This window comes from Arvicanthis niloticus, chromosome 6 (assembly GCF_011762505.2).
Source record: "Arvicanthis niloticus isolate mArvNil1 chromosome 6, mArvNil1.pat.X, whole genome shotgun sequence".
NCBI classification, from domain to species: domain Eukaryota; kingdom Metazoa; phylum Chordata; class Mammalia; order Rodentia; family Muridae; genus Arvicanthis; species Arvicanthis niloticus.
Genome location: NC_047663.1, coordinates 59,433,060 through 59,454,150, shown reverse-complemented (window position 1 = coordinate 59,454,150; position 21,091 = coordinate 59,433,060). Strand labels below are relative to the sequence as shown.

At 40.7% G+C, this 21,091-nt stretch overlaps 1 protein-coding gene across 7 annotated transcripts in view; it reads left to right on the top strand.

The window, feature by feature from the left end:
* The window catches only part of Specc1 (sperm antigen with calponin homology and coiled-coil domains 1), a 261,968-nt gene that overhangs the window by 184,578 nt on the left and 56,299 nt on the right, over positions 1–21,091 (top strand). For 5 of the 7 annotated variants that reach the window (XM_034506721.2, XM_034506719.2, XM_076936675.1 and 2 more), the window contains 5 exons: positions 2,118–2,222; positions 6,122–6,267; positions 7,421–7,521; positions 12,506–12,587; positions 17,014–17,167. In XM_034506721.2, coding sequence (XP_034362612.1) covers positions 2,118–2,222; positions 6,122–6,267; positions 7,421–7,521; positions 12,506–12,587; positions 17,014–17,167 — 588 coding nt within the window. The remainder of the gene's footprint in view (positions 1–2,117; positions 2,223–6,121; positions 6,268–7,420; positions 7,522–12,505; positions 12,588–17,013; positions 17,168–21,091) is intronic. The other 2 variants (XM_034506720.2, XM_034506722.1) reach the window with 1 other exon arrangement.

Below are 21,091 nucleotides of genomic sequence, written 5' to 3'. Positions count from 1 at the left end.
GATTCTTATTTTACAAAGTATTTTTATAGATGAGGACCTTTAAGTTTTCAATTTTTTTATGTTTTTATATGAAGGGATGTTTCTGTTCATCCCACACTCTTGTTTAAATAGCTATGAGTATGTCAGGGCCTGGCCTTTGCCCTGAGTATCTGTAGAGCATGCCTGGATGTACCACTTTGCCTACTGATTCTTTAAATCATCAACTGTATCATAAACTAGAAGGAAAGCTCTCAAAGTACATTGAAGTTCAAACAGTATGGAGGAAGTTACCCAGTAAGAGAAATCCCTGCTGAGTGTTGGTGATGCACACTTTTATTCCTAGTACTCAGGAAGCAAAGGCAGGTGGATTGCTATGATTTGGAGGCCTGTATGGTTTGCATAGTGCGCTCCAGGGCAACTAGGGCTACACAGTGAGACCCTGTCTTGGGGGAAAGAGTTTCTTGGCGTATAGTTTCTTCTCTGGAGAAACCTGGATATGTAAGCCACACTTCTGGGTCTGTTTTTGCTTAGTAATTGTCCATGTTATATATAGCCCATGGCATTTCCTGACCTGTGCCCAGGATCATCTTTCTATGGACCCTTCAGATAGTGTTCATATCCCTGATGCTCTATAATGATGTTCTTGGTTTCATGCTCCTCTCCAGCCCAGACCCTGTAGGGTAGAGGACACTAGCAAGGTAGACCCCTATCTTATTCTCTTTGTAAGGGAACAGGGGGAAGCCCTTGGTACTCCTCCCCCCTATGCAGATACACATTCTATGTAGCAGAGTCTTAAAAGTTTGTCTGCTTTTTGAGACTTAGTAGGCAGCCCTGACTGGTCTAGAACTCACTATGTAAGCCAGGCTGGCCTCAAACTCATAGAGATCTGTCTGTCTAACTCTGATTCCTGAATACTAGGATTAAAGTTTAAGCTATGGAAATGGTACTCTTCTTTAGTTTTCATTACTGATGGAAAATGCTTAACTGATTTGATTTTTTCTTGATGGGATTTAGAAAGTAAGATGTGTTTAAGTTACCATTTTACCTGACTTTCTTTTCCTCTTGTTCTGTCTGCTAGTACCAAAATTAGAAAGTGAATTTAAGCAGATATTTGATGCTTGAGATAAAATATTTCATAGTTTTTTTTATTGGATATTTTATTTATTTACATATCAAGTGTTATCCCCTTTCCCATCCCCCTCCCCCTGCTTCTATGAGGGTGCTCCCCCACCCACCTCTGCACTCCTTCCCCACTGCCCTGCCCTAGCACTCCCCTATACTGGGGCATCAAGCCTTCACAGGACCAAGGGCCTCCCCTTCCACAGATACTATAGATGCAGCTGGAGCCATGGGTCCTTCCACATGTACTCTTGGGTTTGTGGTTTAGTCCCTGGGAGCTGGGGGGTAGGGGTGGGGGTGGATCTGGTTGGTTGATATTGTTCTTCCTATGGGATTGCAAACCCCTTCAGCTCCTTCAGTTCTTCCCCTAACTCCTCCATTGAGGTCCCCTGATGGTTGGCTGCAAGCACCTGCCTCTGTATTGGTCAGGCTATGGCAAAGCCTCTCAGGAGACAGCTGTATCAGACTCCTATCAGCAAGCACTTCTTGGCATCAGCAATAGTGTCTGGGTTTGGTGGCTGTATGTGGAATGGATCCCCAGGTGGGGCAATCTCTGGATGGCCTTTTCTTCAGTCTCTGCTCCACTCTTTGTCTCTGTATTTCCTTTAGACAGGAGCAATTCTGGGTTAAAATTTTGGAGATGGGTAAGTGGCCCATATTTTTTTCTTATAACAAGAGTAACAAACTTCTTTTAGACTTGTTTGAAACATTAATAATTTTATTATTTTGCCATCCCAGGTAAGGGCAAAGGATGTTCAAAGGCACTGAGTCAGTACATAAAAGAGAACAAAACTTCAGTGAGCTGAGCCGAAATCTGAAAGCTAGCTGGGCAGAGAAGCCCACAGTGACACTGTGAGAAGCCTGGAGTCAGGCTTTATTCCATTGTTCCAGCTTAGCAGGTGTAAGCATATGGTTGATGGGACCACTCCTCTTTACAAATAATCTGCCAACTATGAAAGCATATCAGTGATGTGATGTGACCACTGTCAAGTAGAGTTAACATGTAAATACTTTAACAGTCATAACACACAAGAGCTCACCTGTGCTGGGACCAAAATTGGCAGTGCCACCAAGCAGTGCAGAAAATCAGCACCATTTGAAAGCCCTGTTCCACAGCCACCAAGGTAAGCGGCTGGTTAGAGAAGCTAGGGGGAGATTTGAAGGGAAAGTCATTGCAGATGTATGTATATGTATGTTAAATTAAGACATAAGACACAGAAGGTGAACCTGCAGCCAACCAGTGGGCTTGGTGTAACCACAGTGGTTGATGGAAAACGCTGCCCTTGACAGACATACACAGTACCATTTGCCTTCATGCACCTCGGCATCTGGCCTTGGCTTTCTATTCTCAGATAATGGGCTGCCAACTTCTTCATGAAGAGTAGTGAACTAAGGGAGTGCTGAAATGAGTATCAGTAGCCTTTTTTAAACTTAGGTATATTTAAAATAAAATTTGTATACCTCTCCTAGAAAATGTGTATACTGTAGAGAATTTGACAATGCACACTGCCCATAGAGCTCAGTTTTCACCTCAGAATCGCCATTTATGTGCCAGGTAGCCCTTGTCAAAGTTTCCTTCAAAATTAAATAATGTTGGAGATTTCTGTGGAAAATTAAGCCAGGTGGTGATCTCTGGGAGTTTGAGGCCAGCCTGGTCTACAGAGTGAGTTCCAGGCCAGTCAAGGCCTGTTTATACATATGTTAAATTAGGACATAAGACACAGAAGGTGGACCTTCAGCAAACTAATAAGCCTGATGCAACTACAGTGGTTGATGAGATATGTCCTGAAAAACAAACAAACAAACAAACAAACAAACAAACAAGCATTAAGCCTTCAGATACTTCTTCCTCAGCTCCCAGGGCTGAGACTTAGGCAATAGCTTGTGTGACACATTGCACTAGAATATGTAGTAAACTTATATGCATTCATTCTACTGAAGTTACTTTATAGCTTTATATGTGGTAGCAGGCATGTTTTGTTTCTGTTTTAGATGTGACTCCTAACCAGAAGATAGCCATTTCCTGGAGGATATGGCTAAGGAAAAAGGCAAACTACAAGTTGGTATAGGGAAAATTAGTGTGTTGGACTTAATAAACACTATAGTGTTTGGGTTCAAGTTTTGAAACCAATAGAAACTGCTTTTGGGTAGCTTAGAATTTCAAGGCATATTTGACCTCACATTCGATAAAGGACATAATTGGCTTTGAACAAATGCTTTGTCAAGTGTGTAATTTTTGTATTTTCCCTTTATTTATAGAATTTACTAAGATATTCCTGGTTGTATGATTAAATATTTCATAACATCCATTATAATATACACAATTTCTATTCTTCTTGAGAACACAGGGAATGTAATCATTCATATATTGCTTGGGCTGTAACAACTCTTAGACATTCTAGTACAAGGAATTTCAGGCTTGTTCACAATTAAAGTATGAGTCAAATATTCTCTTTTTTACTTTTTTAGATTACAGTTTTCTCTCAGACTTTTTTTAAAAAATATTTTCATATGCATAATTAGATACCTAGAGGATTGTGACCCAGGCTGCCTCTTCAAATTCACTGATGTTTCATATATACTTTATATAGCCTGAAGGCAACTTTGTATTATACATTTAGTGTATCTACAATCCAATATGGGGTCATGTATGGAGTTTCCACTAGGGGCACCATTTGACAATCAAAATATTGCAGAATTTTTTAAAAGTATACAAGTTGGTATAGGGAAAACTAGTATGTTAGACTTACTAAACACTATAGTGTTTGTGTTCAAGTTTTGAAACCAACAGAAACTGTGCTTTTGAGTAGCTTAGAATTTGGATATATATATATAGATAGATAGATAGATAGATATATAGATATATAGATATATAGATATATAGATATATAGATATATAGATATAGATATAGATATATCTATCTATCTATCTATCTATATATATATATATATATATATAGAGAGAGAGAGAGATTTTTGTCATGTGTGTGTATATACTACATGCATACATGCATCCCTGGTATCCATGGAAGTCATAAGAGGGCATTTGAAATCCTAGAACTGGAGACATAGACAGTTGTGAGCTGCTACATGGTGCTGATGCTAGGAATCAAATCTGGGTCTTCTAGAAGGGCAGTCAGAGGTGAGCCATCTCTCCAGTCCCTAATTTCAGATGTTTGATAATTTCGAATTTCACATTTCTAGATAAGAATGTCAGACTTATTCTTACTGTTAAAGTCAAGAGAGCATCATCTTTGGATGTGTTGAATCATTAGTTATACGGCCAAGTCCTTATGAGGACTAAGTGAATCATTCCACTTATTGTTTAATGTTTCAAATCACTGGGAAACTTAGACACCTAAAATTAATAAGGAATGACATTTAGTGCTTTGGATGCTCTTTGGCAATAAGCCAGTTAAATGTAATAGAAGGTGGCCCACTGTTCGATGAGCTTGAGGGTCACTGATGTGGAAATAAGATTTATTTTTTCTTATACAAACCTGATCTCTTAACCTGCTTTCATTTTCTTATTCCATATCCACCAGCTAGTTTTTCTATTTTATTTAATTCCTGTATTTATTTTCTTATTTGAGATGGAGTCTTCCCATTTGCCCAGCCTGGCCTCAGTCCTGGGCTCAAGTAATCTTCTGTTGACTTCCTAAGTATCTGGGACCACAGGTCACACAGTCACATTGACCCAATCATCTGGTTATACACCATGTAAATACAAGGTGGGAGGCACTACAACCACCTTTTTGCAGCAAATCATTAGAAATTACTTAAAAAGAACAAAACTAAAACAAAAAACAGTCCCTTAATGTTTCTGAAATGCTTGCTAGTTTCTCCCAAGGAAGTTTTCAGTTACTGATCTTTTTTTCCACTGTAAAAGAAAGGCTGTACAGTCAAGAGTATAGAGAAGAGTGATTTAAGTGCTTTAATTTTGTCTCACTTAAATTCAGCCTATTAGTGTTGGTTATAGAGCAATAGACGAATTAGGGACAAGTATTTTGAACTGTAGGAGCTTATACGTAGCTAGATTAGTTTTAAAAAACTGGGAAATATGTTAAACCTTCACTGACCTTATTAAAATATATTTCCAGAAATATTCTGTTTGAGCCTTTCTCATAAATTAGTCATCTTGCACAACAGCTGTGGCAATATGATATAATAAAAAGTGCAGTGATTTAACAACAGGGAGGTTGGGAGTTCTCATTCACAAGAAGATTAAATGACATCCTAAAATCCTCTAGATAAGGAAGCCACACATGAGAGCTGAATCATATGATCTGTCCCCTGTGAGTCTGCTGATGTTTAGAAACCACACAGCATAGAAGACATTTGTATGAGAATGGAAGCTTGACACAGAATTCCCATTTTTGCTCTCAGAGGGCAAACATCATATGAAGAAGGACTGGTGTATGGAATGAGTTGCACTTTACTTGGCTTAGGCAGAAAAAAGTTAAATAACTTACCAAATTGCTAAGAAAACTGAATCAACTAGATTGTAGACTGGGCTGCAACCACAATTTCTAGCCCCAGGAGTACCTTGTCTCTGCTACAGTCTATGTCAACATAGTAAATGCCTCATGTTCTGGCTCTGGCCCAAATCTCTGTTGGGGAGCTTAAGTCATATGAAACCTTGGCTAAGCAAAAGTCTTGGGATTCACCTCTGAGTGTGCCACCTGAGGATTGGAGCACATGCCAACAGGCCAGTCCATTGTGTACACTGCTGACAGTTACTTATGGTAAATAACACTCACATATTTCTTCACATTTGCAGAGATAGTCATGTATTTTTCATGTAAAGATATTCTGTTTACAAATGCGTTATTTCTGACCATCTCCTAAGAAAGTATAAAAAATTTTTAAAATTTTATTTACTTTATTAAAATCCAGAAAATGATTAAAATTGGGGTTTCCCTTCCAGCTTATTTTGTCCACATTGGTTTTGCTTCCATCTACATCTTTTCCCTACTGAGGACACCCTCCACCTTTTCAATTTAATGTGCTCTTTGCCATACAGACCTGTGAATGAAGAGCCAGAGCCCTCAGAGGTCAATGCTGCTGGCCGGTGGCGTGGAGTCTATGTCAACAGAACATCTCCGGCTCCTTCAGACTCTGCAACCACAGTAAAGTCACTGATCAAATCATTTGACTTAGGACACTCAGGTATTTTACAAAACTGTACATTCACACCCTAGCCTACATACCAACCCTATCTCTGCCACACTGGCCCCAGCAAGTTGACTGAACCACAGGCTCACTTTAGCTCATGTCTCTCTGTGCAGGAAGTCTCGCTGAGCCTGTGAGGCCATAGATAATCCTGAGGCAGTCTCCTTCCTACTTCCACTTGTTGTTGTGCCCACTTCATCCTTTCAGGGCCTTCTTCCTGTGTTCAGAGAACCAGGAAGGATGGCCAGCAGCTTCATCTTCCAGGAAATGAGCATCCCCTGTGTGTATTTGGCTTTGTAGGGAGTCTCAACATCCCTACTTGCAATGTGCTATTAGACTCTTCTACTTGGTCTTACATGTGAGCTTTCCTGCCTGTTGCTTCTGGTCTTGCGTTTGTTGCCAGTCTTTTCTGGGATGGTCTAACTGAGTCACGGTTTCCCTGTGGCTGTGCATCTTACACACATGAGGCAATTACATGTTCATCCTTTAAGCATATACATGGTAGTGTGTTGAAGAAGCATTGTACATCTGTTCATAATTGAGATAACTTTCTTTTTTGACTACCACAATGTGCATTGTGTTGGAAAACTGAAGCAGTGGCTAATTCTAAGATGAATTGATTGCTTCTGCTAAAATCATTTCCAAATTACTTAGATTAAGATTAGACTCAACGTCTTGAGAGACGGGAAAACCCAGTGAGTCAGACTGTAGATAAAATGTGATACATCAGTAATGATTTGTAGATTAATGTTCCTGTTGCTTCCCCAAGAGAAACCGTATCATGTATTCCCTTCCTCTTGCTCCAGTACTGGCATCTGAAGCCACCTCTCACTCAGCTGACCCCTCCCCTTTCGTTTTCCCAGTTCAGCTATATTCAGAAGAGAAAAGCATAATGAACATTATACCTAACATGTGAGAGTTTTGTTTTGTTTCAGACAAGGTCTTTCTATGTAGCCCTGGTTGTCCTGGAGCTTCTTAAGTAGGTCAGGCTGACCTTTGTCCCTCTCCTGTGAGCTGGGGCTAACATGCACCACCACACCCAGCTCATCATGAGATCTTAAAGTCGCCAAAAAAGGGAAACAGGTCAAAACCCATTATATGCAGTTTTGAACTGGATTTAAGTATTTCTGTTCCAATCTCTTCTTGGCAGGTGGAACTGGACAGAGTATTTCTGTCCACAAGACTCCCAGAAGCCCCCTGAGTGGAATCCCAGTAAGGACTGCTCCTGCAGCTGCTGTCTCTCCGATGCAGGTATAGAAGAGCCCAGAGGCAGCTCTTTGTGTAACTGTCTGGGTTCTCTTTACTCCTACGGTGCGTGCTTGTGGAGCAGCAGGACTTATAAATCAGGGTATATGTCACTCAATGCTCAGAATGTAAGGCCTGGAACAACAGAGATAGTTGGTGTTTTGCTCACTACTGCATATACTGGCTAGAGCAATGGGTGACAACAATCACATCACAGCAGAGCTCAATGAGTTTCTGTCTGACAAGTGAAGGAATATATCAGAGGATCTTCAAATGTTAATCTTTGGTGAAATGCCATTCTTTTTTAAAGGCTGCATCTGTATCATATGCAGTTACTTAGTCACTCTTGTTGGCTGTTTCAGGCATTGTGGATTTAACTTAGTACAAAACAATACAGTGAATGTCCTTATGCAAACTTCTGACCTCTTGAGGAACTATTTCTGTATGAGAGCACAAAAGGATCTATTTCAAAATCTTGGAAATTGCTTTAGTTAGCAGAAAGGAATTTAGTTCAGAGGCGTTGGTACTTCAAGGGCTAGATGAGGCGACTAAAGCTTTGGTGAGCTCATGGGAAAGGCTCTCTAACACCTCAAGTTGGCCCTTAAACGCACTCTGCTTTCTTGATTCAGAACGTTTTCCACCAAGTGCTTGTCTAGAACCATGGCCTCCATCAACACCTAAGATCAGCTTCAGGACTACACTATAACATGTACATCCACAACAGCAAAACACATGCCTCTTCATACCCATAAAGCTTCAGGGCAGACACCAGAGCCTCTGCAACAGGAAAACAAGTGCCTCCACAGCCATCAGAAGCAGCAGAAGGGCCACTGCACCTTCCTGGCACCTTCCAGAGTTTTGAGAATGGGTCTGTATGACAGAAGCCAAGTGACACGGTGAACCAAGCTGTAAGGAGTTTAGAAAGCATGCCCGCTACCTTTCCAGGCTTTATAGCAAAGGGACTGCAGTGGAGTTGGGGGAGCTATTCCGTAGAACTCTCGAAATTAGTTCCTAGGAAAGGAAAGTGTATAGTAAAGAGGGGAGATGGGTTGGCTCTGTCCTCACATATTGAAACACTTGATGGATGCATAACCCTTCCATGCAGTCTTTCACATAGAAAGTGCAGTTTCCCAAGAGTGTTCACATTCTGTACAAGTGTCAAGGATTTTAGTGAGATGAGACTCAGTTACACTTTTGTGGGTTGTACACGTCTTCATATGTGACTATGTATGTTGCTTTACATCTTCCATCTATGTACTTACCTTTGCACGGACCACTTCTCTATGTGTTGTGGGTTTTTTTTTTTATAAAACACTTCGTTACATTCTTCTTAACCTTTGTTTTTACACAGAATGCTTCTATTAGGGACTGGAGATAGTAAAGAGATAATAGCCAGGGGTTTCCAGAGTTTATAAAAGATGCCCAGTCACAGGCAAGAATGATAATGAACCCAAGCTAGCTATGTACAAAGAAAACTACACCTGGGTGTATCAGTTAAAACTGCCAGAGACAAAAAGAAGCACTGTAGGACACTCAGGGCAGGACCTCTGGTGTTAAAGGAGTCAGGACAAACCTACAGCTTCTCCGTAAGTGATGGAAGACAAAGACAGCAATGAAAGGAGAAAAATTGCTTCCAGGATTCCTTTCACTTCACAAGTCAGTCTTTTAAAATTTCATATAATAATAAAATATTATAAATTATTACTATGTGCTGATGATAACTTTGAAAAATCTTAGAAAATCATAGATGTTTATGTTTATTTTAATAGACCAGAGTGTAACTTATTGCTACAAAGGAAACACCAGACTCAGAATATTTAATAATAAAATCTGAAACACTTAAAGAAGGAAATAATGTCAATATTAATCATGAATTCAAGCAATGACTGGAAAATGGGGATAAACTTTTAAACTTACGAACCAGAGTTTTATTATTTCTGTTAAGAGCAGTAAAAGACAGGACAATTAAAAAGGTTAGTAGTCTCTCATGAACCTCCATGTAAAATTCTTGAACAAAATCTTGTCAAACCTAATTGAGCAGTATATGGAAAACATGTCAAAGGGGGTTTACTCCAAAAATGCAAGGTTTTAACTGTTGAGTAGAGTCAGGAATTCACTATAGTAACAAAGGAAGAAAAATATATTCTGATCTTAGTGGGTATATTTGAGAAATAGCTTTGTGACACTGGCAATTGAACGTGCTAGGCAAACTCTTTACCACTATGTCCAAAGCTCTTGTCCTGCCTGGTTTTTGAGATAGGGTCTTGCTAAGTTGCCCAGGCCCCAGGTAAGTCTTGAATTCTTAATCCTTTTACCTCAACCTTCTAAGTAGCAGGGGTTACATGAATCCTGGTTACTCTTCATTTAAACCAAGAGAAAAACTTTAGGAGCTAGGAGTCTAGTTCTGTAGTAGAATGCTTGTCTATTATAGACAAGGTCATAGGTTCAAGTCTCCAGCATAAATTAAAAAAACAACAACAACAAAACAAAAAACAAAACCAACAAGCCCAGGTTTTTGAGATGACTTAGTGGTAGCTGTGCAAGCCTAACCAAGCTTGACTGCTAGAGCCCACGCTGGAAGGAGAGAACCAACTTTACAGTTCTCCACATGCTATATTGTCTTGTGATCACCATACTTTTTCTTTATGTCAGTGTCTTAATTAGGTTTTTTACTGCTATCATAAAACGCCATTGACTAAAATAACTTGGGGAGGAAAGGGTTTGTTTTACTTTGTCTTACAGGTTGTAGCCATAACTAAGGAAACTCAGGGCAAGGCAGGAACCTTGCAGAAACCATGAGGTGCTGCTTTCTGGCTTGCTCCCCAGAGCCTTCTCAGCCTGCTTTCTTATACCATCGAGGATCACCTGCCCAGGGGTGGCATCACTCCACGGGCTGGGCCCTCCCACATCACTTATTAATCAAGAAACTGCTCTACAGGCTTGCCCCCAGGCTGATCTGGTGATGGCATTTTCTCAACTAAATTCCCTCTTCCTACATGACTCTAGCTCATGTCAAGTTGACATAAAACTAGGCAGCACACACAGTCAATTATGTAAGCTATGTTTTCCTAATTATGACATACAGGTGCCAGTATTCATTCATTTCATTTGTGTGTATTCTCTCTCTCTCTCTCTCTCTCTCTCTCTCTCTCTCTCTTTTTCTCTCATACATTTTTTAAAAATTTTTATGTGAATGGATGTTTTGCCTGCGTGTATATATTTGCACCATGGGCATGCTTATAGAGGCTAGAAAAGGTTATCAAATCCTCTGGAACTAGAGTTACAGGTGGTGGCAAGCTGCCATATGGGTGCTAGGAATTGAATCTGATTCCTTTAGAAGAGTAGCCAGTGCTCTTAACCATTGAGCCATGTCTTCAGTCCCTCTCTGGGACGTTCTTTAATCTGATTTATTGCCAGTAATCATACTTAGTGATGAAATTTTAGATGTTTTCTTATAAGACTAAATTGTTAGGAATCTTTTACTTCACACGCTGACTTCAAAAACAACATTTTAAAACATTTTTTTTGAAAATCATATTCTACAACAATTTTACTTATGAGGGTCACTGGGAACTATACACTTCATGCTTAATATCAGTGTAGAAAGGGATCCCTACAATAAAGAATTCCCTTACACCATGTGTATAATCAGTGTTCATAAGACCAGTATCAAGGTCAGTACTGCTGTTCTTGGAGGGTGGGTCCAATGAACTTCGGAAATAATAGTAGCTAACCCATGAGATGCCCACCGTGTGCTGTGATCTGCTTGGATTATTCTGAATGGATTTTTAGTCATCTAAAAACCCTCCCAGCAATTTCTGTGGCACTAGCAACGTCACATCATTTTCTAGCTACAGCAGCTAAAGTGCAGAGAATCATGTGACCCAAAGACACATGGCAGTTGACAGCAGTCAGGCTGCAGAAGACCCTCTGGGTCATGCAGCCACTCATACCGCGGTTCTCATGTGAACCTGGCAGGGTAGTGGATGTAGCCTGGTAGAATTTAGGGCAGCTCCAGGCCACCAACATGGAATTAACTCCAAGATGTATTCAACAAACAAAGCCAAATGGTGCCAAATAAGTATGAGTGTGTTAACATTTGTGTTTTTATAGACAAGGTGAGTAGTTTATATAAAATATATCAAGAAATTTGCACCTTTGCATATACTCATTCTTCATTAAAACCAAAAGGTAGGTGTGTGTGGTGTGTCGTGTGTGGTGTATGCATTCTGTGTAGATGTGCATAGTTTTGCATGTATATGTGGAGCAAGAGGTCAATATCAAGTGTCTTCCTCATAGCTTTCCTTCTTATTTTTTGAGACAGGATTCTCCAGTGGCCCTGGAACTGACGAACTGGCTAGATTGGCTGGCCAGCAAACCCCCACCCCCATGATTCTCCTGCCCTGGAGATCCAGGGGATCTAGCATCCCCTGTGCTGAGATCAGGCATGCTATTTCACTTAAGAAATTATTGTTAGGTATATGTCTCTGAGACTGTATTGAATATTCCAGAAAGGAAGTATTCATAAAACAGATCAGTAACAATTGCCTGTGGGAGAATGAAATATGTGGTGGAAGTGAACTGGGGATTGTCTGTCATTGTTCCATTTAAGCCAGTTGGGTTTATTACTGTTTAAACTAGTAAGTTATTTTATTTTTTCATATTTTTATTGGATATTATGTTTACATTTCAGATTTTATCCCCTCACCCCATTCCCCCCACCACCCAGGAACCCCCTATCCCATCCCCCCCTCCTGCCTCCACAAGGGTGTGCCCCCACCTACCCCCCCCCCTCAAATTCCTCCCCATCAGTGTTCAGTCTTCATGGGACCAAGGATCTCCTCTCCCACCCATGCCTGACAAGTTATTTTAAAAGCCCCTGGGCTGTTCTAGTGTGTGTAAGAATTGTATGCAGGCACAGCAGTGTGTACTTGTGTTGTTTTCTTATGTTGAAAGCTCATCCTGCTGATGTGCCCTTTGGTTTTGACAGAGACATTCGACTTACAGCAGCATGAGGCCAGCCAGCAAAGGGATATCTCAGCGCTTGGACCTGCCGGATCTTCCCCTCTCCGGTAAATGACTGAAAACACAACTACTTTTGACCTATTTTAGTAGTGTTCACATTTTGTTTCATAAACTTGAACTTGGAAAACTGATTGGGGTATTTATTTCTGCTGATTTCATCCCACCACGGTGTACATTGTGCTCTTTAGAGACAAATGTGTAGTCCATGTCAGAAGTGTCTCCTACTTGCTGCCCTCCTCAGCGTGTGAGGATGTAAGAGAGATGCCAACTATCTGGATTTGTATTGTTTTTGATAAGCCAAATCTTAAGACATATCTCCTCTTCTTTAAAAAAAAAAAGTAACTATGTTGCGCAAAACCCCTTGTCTGGTTTTGTGTTTGTCCACTGATTCCTCAGGTCTTTAAGTGCACCATTTTTAGGTCTCTCTGCCTTTGAGTACCACTCTTTCCTCTTGTTGCACTATATCCTTTTCAAAGTCAAATCCTGACAGTGAGGCGGAAGTTGTAATTAGGGGGTCTCATCTGTCACAGTTTCCTTCTTGCTGAACCTCCTGTGCTGACAGTGCAGAGGTATAGCCAATGGAAAGAGAGTAAGCAAAGCCCTGCTTGGCCTCGAGTCTCTTGGCACTGCCACTCCCCACCCAGCTTTGGCTTTGCTTTCCTTGTGTCTTAAGATAGAAACATTTCTGGTACTGGGAAGGTAGCAAGCACGATGGTTAAGAGCACTTACCATTCTTGCAGAGGACCTGAGTTTGCTTTCCAGCACCCACATTAAAGAAAGGGAAAAAAGAAACTACTTCAAAAGGTCATTTGAAGGATTGAATTAATTCATTTAAAACACTGAGGACGTTGCCTGATATGTTATGGGCATCATAGAAATACTTGCTGGTAGTCACTTTCCTTGCTGTTGTTTGCTGAGCCTGTTACATGCTCAGAAAAAAGAACAACAGCGCTTTTGATCTAGTAAATGTTAGTGAGTTTTCTGCAGGGGACTGGAACCAAGCTAATACCACAATGAAGTAAGATAAAAAAAAGTTATGCTTGCTCTGTGTTGTAATTTAAGTATGCAATAGCATTACATCTAAAAATACACATAGCTTGCTTAATAATGGTGTATTATCACCGATAATTGTCTGAGCCTTCAGCACCTTAGCATCTTTTTTCCGACAGGGGGTCTGGCCTCGATGTTGATGTCTACTGACTTAGGTTGGGTAGTGCTTACTGAAGCTGGGATAATGGTGGCAATTCTTTAAATAAGACTCCAGTGACATTTTCTGTGTCACCTCACCTTGACTTTTCTAAGAGCTTTTTCCCACATAGCACGTCTTTCAAAATTAGAGTCACTTCTTTCAAAACACGGCTTCCCCGAGTTTATGTCACACTCTGAATCCTTTGTTACCATTTCCAGTGTTCTCAACACCTTCACCAGGCAGAGATTCTTTCTTGAGAAATTACTTTCTTTGCTCCTCTGTAAGAAACAACTCACTACCCACTAATGTTTTCTCCTGAGATGGCAGCAGTTCAGTCTTCTCCTTAGGCTCCTTTGCCAATCTAGTGCCTTTGCCATTTCCATGCCTGCAGTGATCCCCCCACTGATGTCTGGGACCCTTCAAAGTCACCACTGAGGGCTGGGATCAACTGCTTCCAAATTCCCATTGATGTTGACATTTTTACCTCCTCCCATGGATCACCATGTTCCTAGTGCCATCTCAAGTCCTACATCTTTCCAGAAAGCAGTCCATTTTTGTTGCTTAGATTCATGGGAGGAATCATTATTTGTGGCAACTATAGCTTTTGAAATGTTTATATAATAAACATTGAAAGTCAGACTTACTCCTTGATCCACAGGTTGTAAAATGGCCTCTGGTCAGGAGGCAAAAAAAAAAAAAAAAAAAATGTTAATAATATTATTTTTGTACATGTCCATCAGTATTTTTTGGATGATCAACCAGGAATACCAACAAGAGCAATAAGGGTGGAGTTGTGATTTTATTATTATTGTACCTGTGTGTAATGTATGTGTAAACATGCATGTACTACCACACTTATATAGAAGTCAGAAGACAACTTTGTAGAGTTGGTTCTCTCTTGCTACTTTCACGTGTTTTCTAGTGTGCAGCAAGCACATTATTTATTATTATTCATCATATGTGTGTGCCTTAGTGGATATGTGTGCACCACACATATGCAGTGCTTCTTTTGGGAGGTCAAAAGAAGGTGTCAGACCCCAGAGAACTGGTATAGATAGCTGTGAGCCACTATGTAAATGCTGGTAACTGAACTCAGGTCTTCTGCAAGAACAGCCAGTGTTGTTAGTCTAAGCTATTTCTCTAGCCCCACAGAGAGGTTTTGAAAGGATTTTTTGTGCATGAGAGCAGTAGGCCTTAACAGCAAGCTTTAAAGATTTCATACTTGGTGTTGTAAAGAGACACACTGTCATCTGGCCTTTGCTGTCCCGTTTACAGAGTGTAGGCAGGATCGGTTTAATACATTCTTAAGTAACCAGGGCTTGGGAAATGAGTACGGCTGCAACCTAAAAGCATTCAGGTCTGAGCATCTCTTTCCCCGAAATGGAGTGTGGAGGCCGAAACAGAAGATTGGAAGCCTGTCTGCATCATTGTGTAATATAGCACATGCTCATTATGCAGTGTAAAATAGGGAGTAACTTACTTGCTTGAACAGTGCTAGGTGAATTTTTTAATTTTGTGGTAAAAGCTATACAACATAAAATTTACTATTTTACTGTACTCTGTTGGTGATTATATTTTTATGTCTTTGTCGGGGTGTTCTACCAGCTTCCAAATTTCCTAATTATCTAAAGAACCATTCTTTTGATTGACACGATAAATAATAAAGTTGAGGCCACAATTATTGCTGTGTAGCTCACTTGACTACCCTCCTTCTTACCCCCAGGCACCTGTCTCCCAGAGACGATTCTGTTTACTATAATAAAGGACTGCATAGTGAAAACTGTTTGCTTCCAGCCATTTCCAGCAACTGCTTGTCAACACTGAGGTCATCCCAACTGCAGATTAATGTCCTGTTTTTGTTGTTCTCTTCAGTGATGTAGAACTGTTTTTCTCTGCTATTCAGACCTAATTGGCCTCACCCCCAACATCATGCCCATAATTGATGGCTATTAGCTGAAGAGGTACTGTTTTCTTCTGTGACTGTGGGTGACAAGGTGGCCCCAGCTGTCCTGTGATGTTCAGCTAATCACCCGAGTCCCTCAACTCCAGCTTCCATTCTATAGAAGACAGTCTTAAGTATTTTTTGCTCATTTTTGCTCTTATGATGCTTTGAGAAATCTGGAGAATTCAGCTTATTGTAGTACTTGTTCTCACTAATGCTAATATGAAAGGAGCAGAAAGGAGTCTTTAAAAATGTTTGTGCTCAGTTTTTAGTCAACTATAAGTCTGTAACTGAAACAACTTTTTCTCATGTGGGCGATCGTTCTTGTGTCCCTTCGTTTTGTCTGCTGCTTGGCATTTGACCTGATAGGCTCTTAGAAGGGTCCATACTTTACTTAATACTTTGATAACTGACTGAAATTAATAATCATTTTTGAACAAAGGGTTGCTTTGGCACTAGGCTTTTTCTTTCTCTTTCTTTTTTTTTCTCTCTCTCTCTCTTTTCTTTTTTTTTTTTTTGTTTTTTTTGTTTTTTTGTTTTTTTTTTGTTTTTCAAGATAGGGTTTCTCTGTGTAGCTCTGGCTGTCCTGGAACTTACTCTGTAGACCAGGCTGGCCTCGAACTCAGAAATTCGCCTGCCTCTGCCTCCCAAGTGCTGGGATTAAAGGCATGCGTCACCACCGCCCGGCCTTTCTTTTTCTCTTACATGTATGCATGTTTTGCCTGCATGTTGTTTGTGAGCTACTGATGTGCCTGGTGCCTGTGGAGGCCAAAAAAGGATGTTGAATCCCCCTAGGACTGGAGTTAAAGATAGTTGTGAACCATCAGCTGGGTGCTAGGAATTGAACCCAGCCAGTGCTTATAATCACTGGGTCATTTCTGCAGTTCATCTAGATCCTTTTTTTATGATTTATTTTATGTATGTATGTATGTATGTATGTATGTATGTATGTATGTATATATATATGTATGTGAATATGAGTGTGGATATGTGCTTCTCTGAACATTGGAAGAGGTCAAAAAGGTTCTCATTTTCTTGGCTAAGCTGTGTGCTAGCAAGTACAGAAATTCTCTTTGTTTTCATTTCTATTGGAGTTGGGGTTTCAGGTGTGCACAGGACACCTAGCTTGCTGAGATCTGAACTCAGGTCCTCATGATTGTTCAGTAAGCACTCTGAACAACTGAGCTATTCACACTGGCCCAAGGTTTTACAGAGTATGTGGGTAGTCCTGCCTGGAGTATATGTGCATACTTATGTAGATGTGTGTTAGTACTTGAGAATAAAGTATGCTAACCAGATTTCTCCCCTTTAGAAGTAGGTGACAATGTTATTATTCACACAGATCTTCTGAAGGGAAGGGCTGAGGACCGGAAGTCAGACCCTTATCTCCGAAAGAGTCCCTCACTGGAATCCCTGAGCAGACCCCCCTCCCTGGGCTTTGGGAACACCAGACTACTGAGTGCGTCCACTGGGGGTCTGAAGCCAAGCAAGCTCAGGTACTGAACTTTAATTATGAGAAATGGGATGAACATCCTCCTCCCTCTCTGTCTCATCCACAGCTTACTTCTGAATGACAGCAGTTAAGATGTAAAACACACTGTCAACAAGTCTAATAAGACACTACATAGTGGTTTGGGACAAAATCAAATGAAAGACTGTACTTTTTTAAGTAAGCAGGAGCCCTGAGATGTATCAGTAAATAAAGGCTCTTGTCATGCAAGCCTGCCAACCTAAATTCAGTCACCAGAACCCACATACAAGAAAGAACCAACTCCACAAAGTTGTCCTCTGACCTCCACACACATGCATTGGCACACATGCCACACACACACACACACACACACACACACAGAAGTTTTTAAAATGTTAAAGTTTAAGGAAAGAGGGACATGGAGAGTTGACTTAGTGGGTAAGAGCACTTGTTGCTGGACCCAGGTTCAGTTCCTAAAACTCCTATTAGATGGCTCTCAAGTGCCTAAAATTTTATTTCCAGAAGATTCACTATCTTCTTCTGGCCTCCAGGAGCACATGTACTTCTGTGGTGCACATATATACCCATAAAATAAATAAATCAATCTTTAAAGTTTAAACAAAAGTACTTGAGAGGTTGTTGGTGGATCAGGGAGTCTAGAGAAGACTGGGAACTCTGCTAGTAGCTGTGATGGGTGGAGCTCAACTCTCTAGAAGTCCCTGGCAAACATACAGCAGGCTCCCAGCCAATCCAGGTAGACAGCTGGGGAGTTATAGCCGGAAAGGCAGGCTGGAGCCCTGTTGCAAACAGTCTGCATTGCCAAAAAAGAGCTTCATACTTATTTTGGTAAAGCAGTGGGGAACCACTAAGACTGTGGGATTGTGTTTTTGTTTTTGAGTAGTGATTAAGAGCAGACCTGCCATTTAAGCAAGATTATTGAGAACACAGTGGCATAGAAAGAGGATTAGAGAGACGTTTTAAGATCAGTGTTTAAAGGGGTGTTAGCAAAGAGGGGTAGCATGCAGCAGAGGAGGGAATGAACAGGGAGGCTGGCAAGGCAGTTGCTAAACGCCTGTCTTTACACCCAAGCTTCTGCTACCTCCTCCCTGCCAGTGCCCCTGGTCAACATCCTGGCAAGCACATTTCATCTGTTTCCCTTCTCTCCAGAGTTGTCCCTACTTTTCCATGTTAGTCTTCTGATTGAAGCTCCTGGTGTTCTACTGCAGCCCTCTCAGAAGCCCCTGGAGCAGTCATCGCACTGCATCCTGCTCTTCTGGGTCTGAAGTATAGCTCCATCCCCTCACCCGTGATGATGGCTTAGCTCTTCACTCCAGGACTAATGAATCTACCATCAAAATAGTAAACATGAGATGGCTCAGTAGGTCAGAGCATCTCCCATGAAAGCAGAGGACTGAAATTCAAATCTCACTTGGATGTCTTCCACTCATTTGGATGTGTAATTTCATTATACGTTTGGGTATCTTTCCCACTGCCTTGCCTTGTATTCCACGTAACAGTTCACCCATAGATAAGTCTACAAAACTGTCTATTTCAGGGTTAAGAGCTGTATAGTACTGTGATCATCTATATGTGTCTTATGGGAAGATTTGTGAGTCTGAATACATTCAGAGTCTGTATCTTTGGAATGTAACTGATATTTGATCCCAAATAGGTAAAGTCCGATGTTTCAATAGGTTTATAAAAGCCCCAAATATAGCCAGGCAGTGGTGGTATACATCTTTAGTTCTAGCACTTGGGAGGCAGAGGCAGGAAGATTTCTGAGTTTGAGGCCAGCCTGGTCTACAGAGTGAGTTCCAGGACAGCCAGGGCTACACAGAGAAACAAACAAACAAACAAAAAAAAAAAAAAAAAAAAAGTTCCAAATCTAGACCATCTTGTATCTGCAGATTAACTAATAGAAACAGATTAGAAGGACCAGAATTAGCACTACTCTCAACTCAATGCCATAAATTCAAAGGTAGACTATTTTTCATAAAAGGTCAGTTAGTTATTTAAAATTCTTATTTCTTTTACATTCATGTTATTAAGGTTAGATTTTTAAAATTACATTTATCTTTGCGAGAGCATGTGCCACAAAGTGCATATGGAAGTCAGAGGACAACTTCTTCTCCCCCCAACCCCCCACCCCAGAGGACAACGTCTATCACATAAGTACCAACAAGGTTTGAATTCAGCACACTGGACTTGGCAGCAAGTGATGACCATCTTGCCAGGCCTGGAACTTTTGCATTAGAAATTTAATCTGTAGCTATGCATAGTCAATTACACTTACAGTTCTAGCACTTAAGAAGCTGAGGTGGGAAGACGAGGAGTTCAAGGCCAGTCTTGAGTACATAGTGAGTCCCTGTCTCAGAATAGAATAAATTTTCAACCTCTATTATTAAATATCTTGTTATTTTTTATTATTAATTATTATTTGTGTGACATAGGATGTTCTTTCACTCTCCACCTTATTTTTTGAGATAGAAGTACTTTATTTAACACCTCTACATTAGTTTATATTTCTGAGACCTAGAATCATTCATTCATTTCTTGGTTAAAATTATTGAAAAACATATTTTATTAAGGGTCTGGAGAGATGGCTTGGCTGGTAAAGTATCTTCTATATGAGCATGAGGACCTGGTTTGGATCCCCACCCCTTGCCTTGTCTATAACCCTGGTGTGGGGAGCAGGGGTGTGGCATGACAATGGTGGATGCCAGAGCTCTGGCCAGCCAGTCTCACCAACTGATGAGCACCAAGCTCAGAAAAGACCATCTCAAAGGATAAGATGGAGAGCAATTATGGGAGACAATCAACACCAACCTCTACCCTCCACATACGCACTACATGCACATGCGCCTTCATACATACATTCTTTCTCTCTGCACACATACAAAACTTTTTTGTTGTTTTCCTCTAAAGGGTTTATCATTTTAGCTTGTAAAGTAAGCTGGGAGTAGATTAACAAGAAAAACATACAAACTGTTGTTAATATGCAGAAACATGGGAACCATGTACAAAGTGCGAGACTGAAAGAAAAGGTCGACTAGTAAAAACCTAAACAGCTTCTTCCAGGGCAAGGGATGGAGAGGGTTGGGTGAGTTTTAGGACGGCAGTAAAATATCTTTTGAATACATCCTCTGGTTGTGGTTTCTGACCCAGGTTTTCTTCCTCTGTTGATCTGGCTGGTGGATGAAGGCTGAAGATAGCTGTGTTCATCTTTTCCTGGGCATAGTCAGATACAGGGGAGAACTTTGTACAAGTCTGTCTCCACACTGGGAAGGGGAAGAAAAGATGGGCAGGGGGACCTTTTATTACTTGGCTTTCCATCATATAACTAAGATGACTGACCTGTCCAAAGAGAAGGTTTGTTTTGGCTCATGGTTTGAAGGTTGTAGCCTGTGATCTCTTGGCCCTGTTGCTTTGGACCTGTGGTAAGTTGGGTGTTTGTAAAATAATTGCTGTAATTTTTCTTACTATGGAATATTCCACGAGTGTGACTGGACCTCAGCTTCTCTGCTTGTTGGCACATAGTTGGTTATCTTTTTACTATTGTAAGAATGCTACCTTGCTACCTTGAGCATTCTTGGGTCAATGTCTCAATTATATCTATCTACCTTAGAAGTATGTTGATAATTCCTATCCCATTGTATTTTTTTTTTTTTTGGCCTTTTGGTGAGTTTTTCTTTCCCTGTTATGAAATAGAGTACACTACAAAACTCCTACAGCAGTATGCTTCTGACTCCATGATCCCCATGCTAGAAGGCTCTGTATGATCTTGAGTCTCTTCTTGACATTTTAATAATTTTGACTAGCATAAAAATAATGTCAGTGTTGAGAGAGACCAACAGTGGGCTCCTAAACACTTGCTCTTAGTATGCTAAGATATTACAAGTAGTGATGTCATCTCAACTTTGACTCATTCTGTGCCTAGAGTCCATGGTCC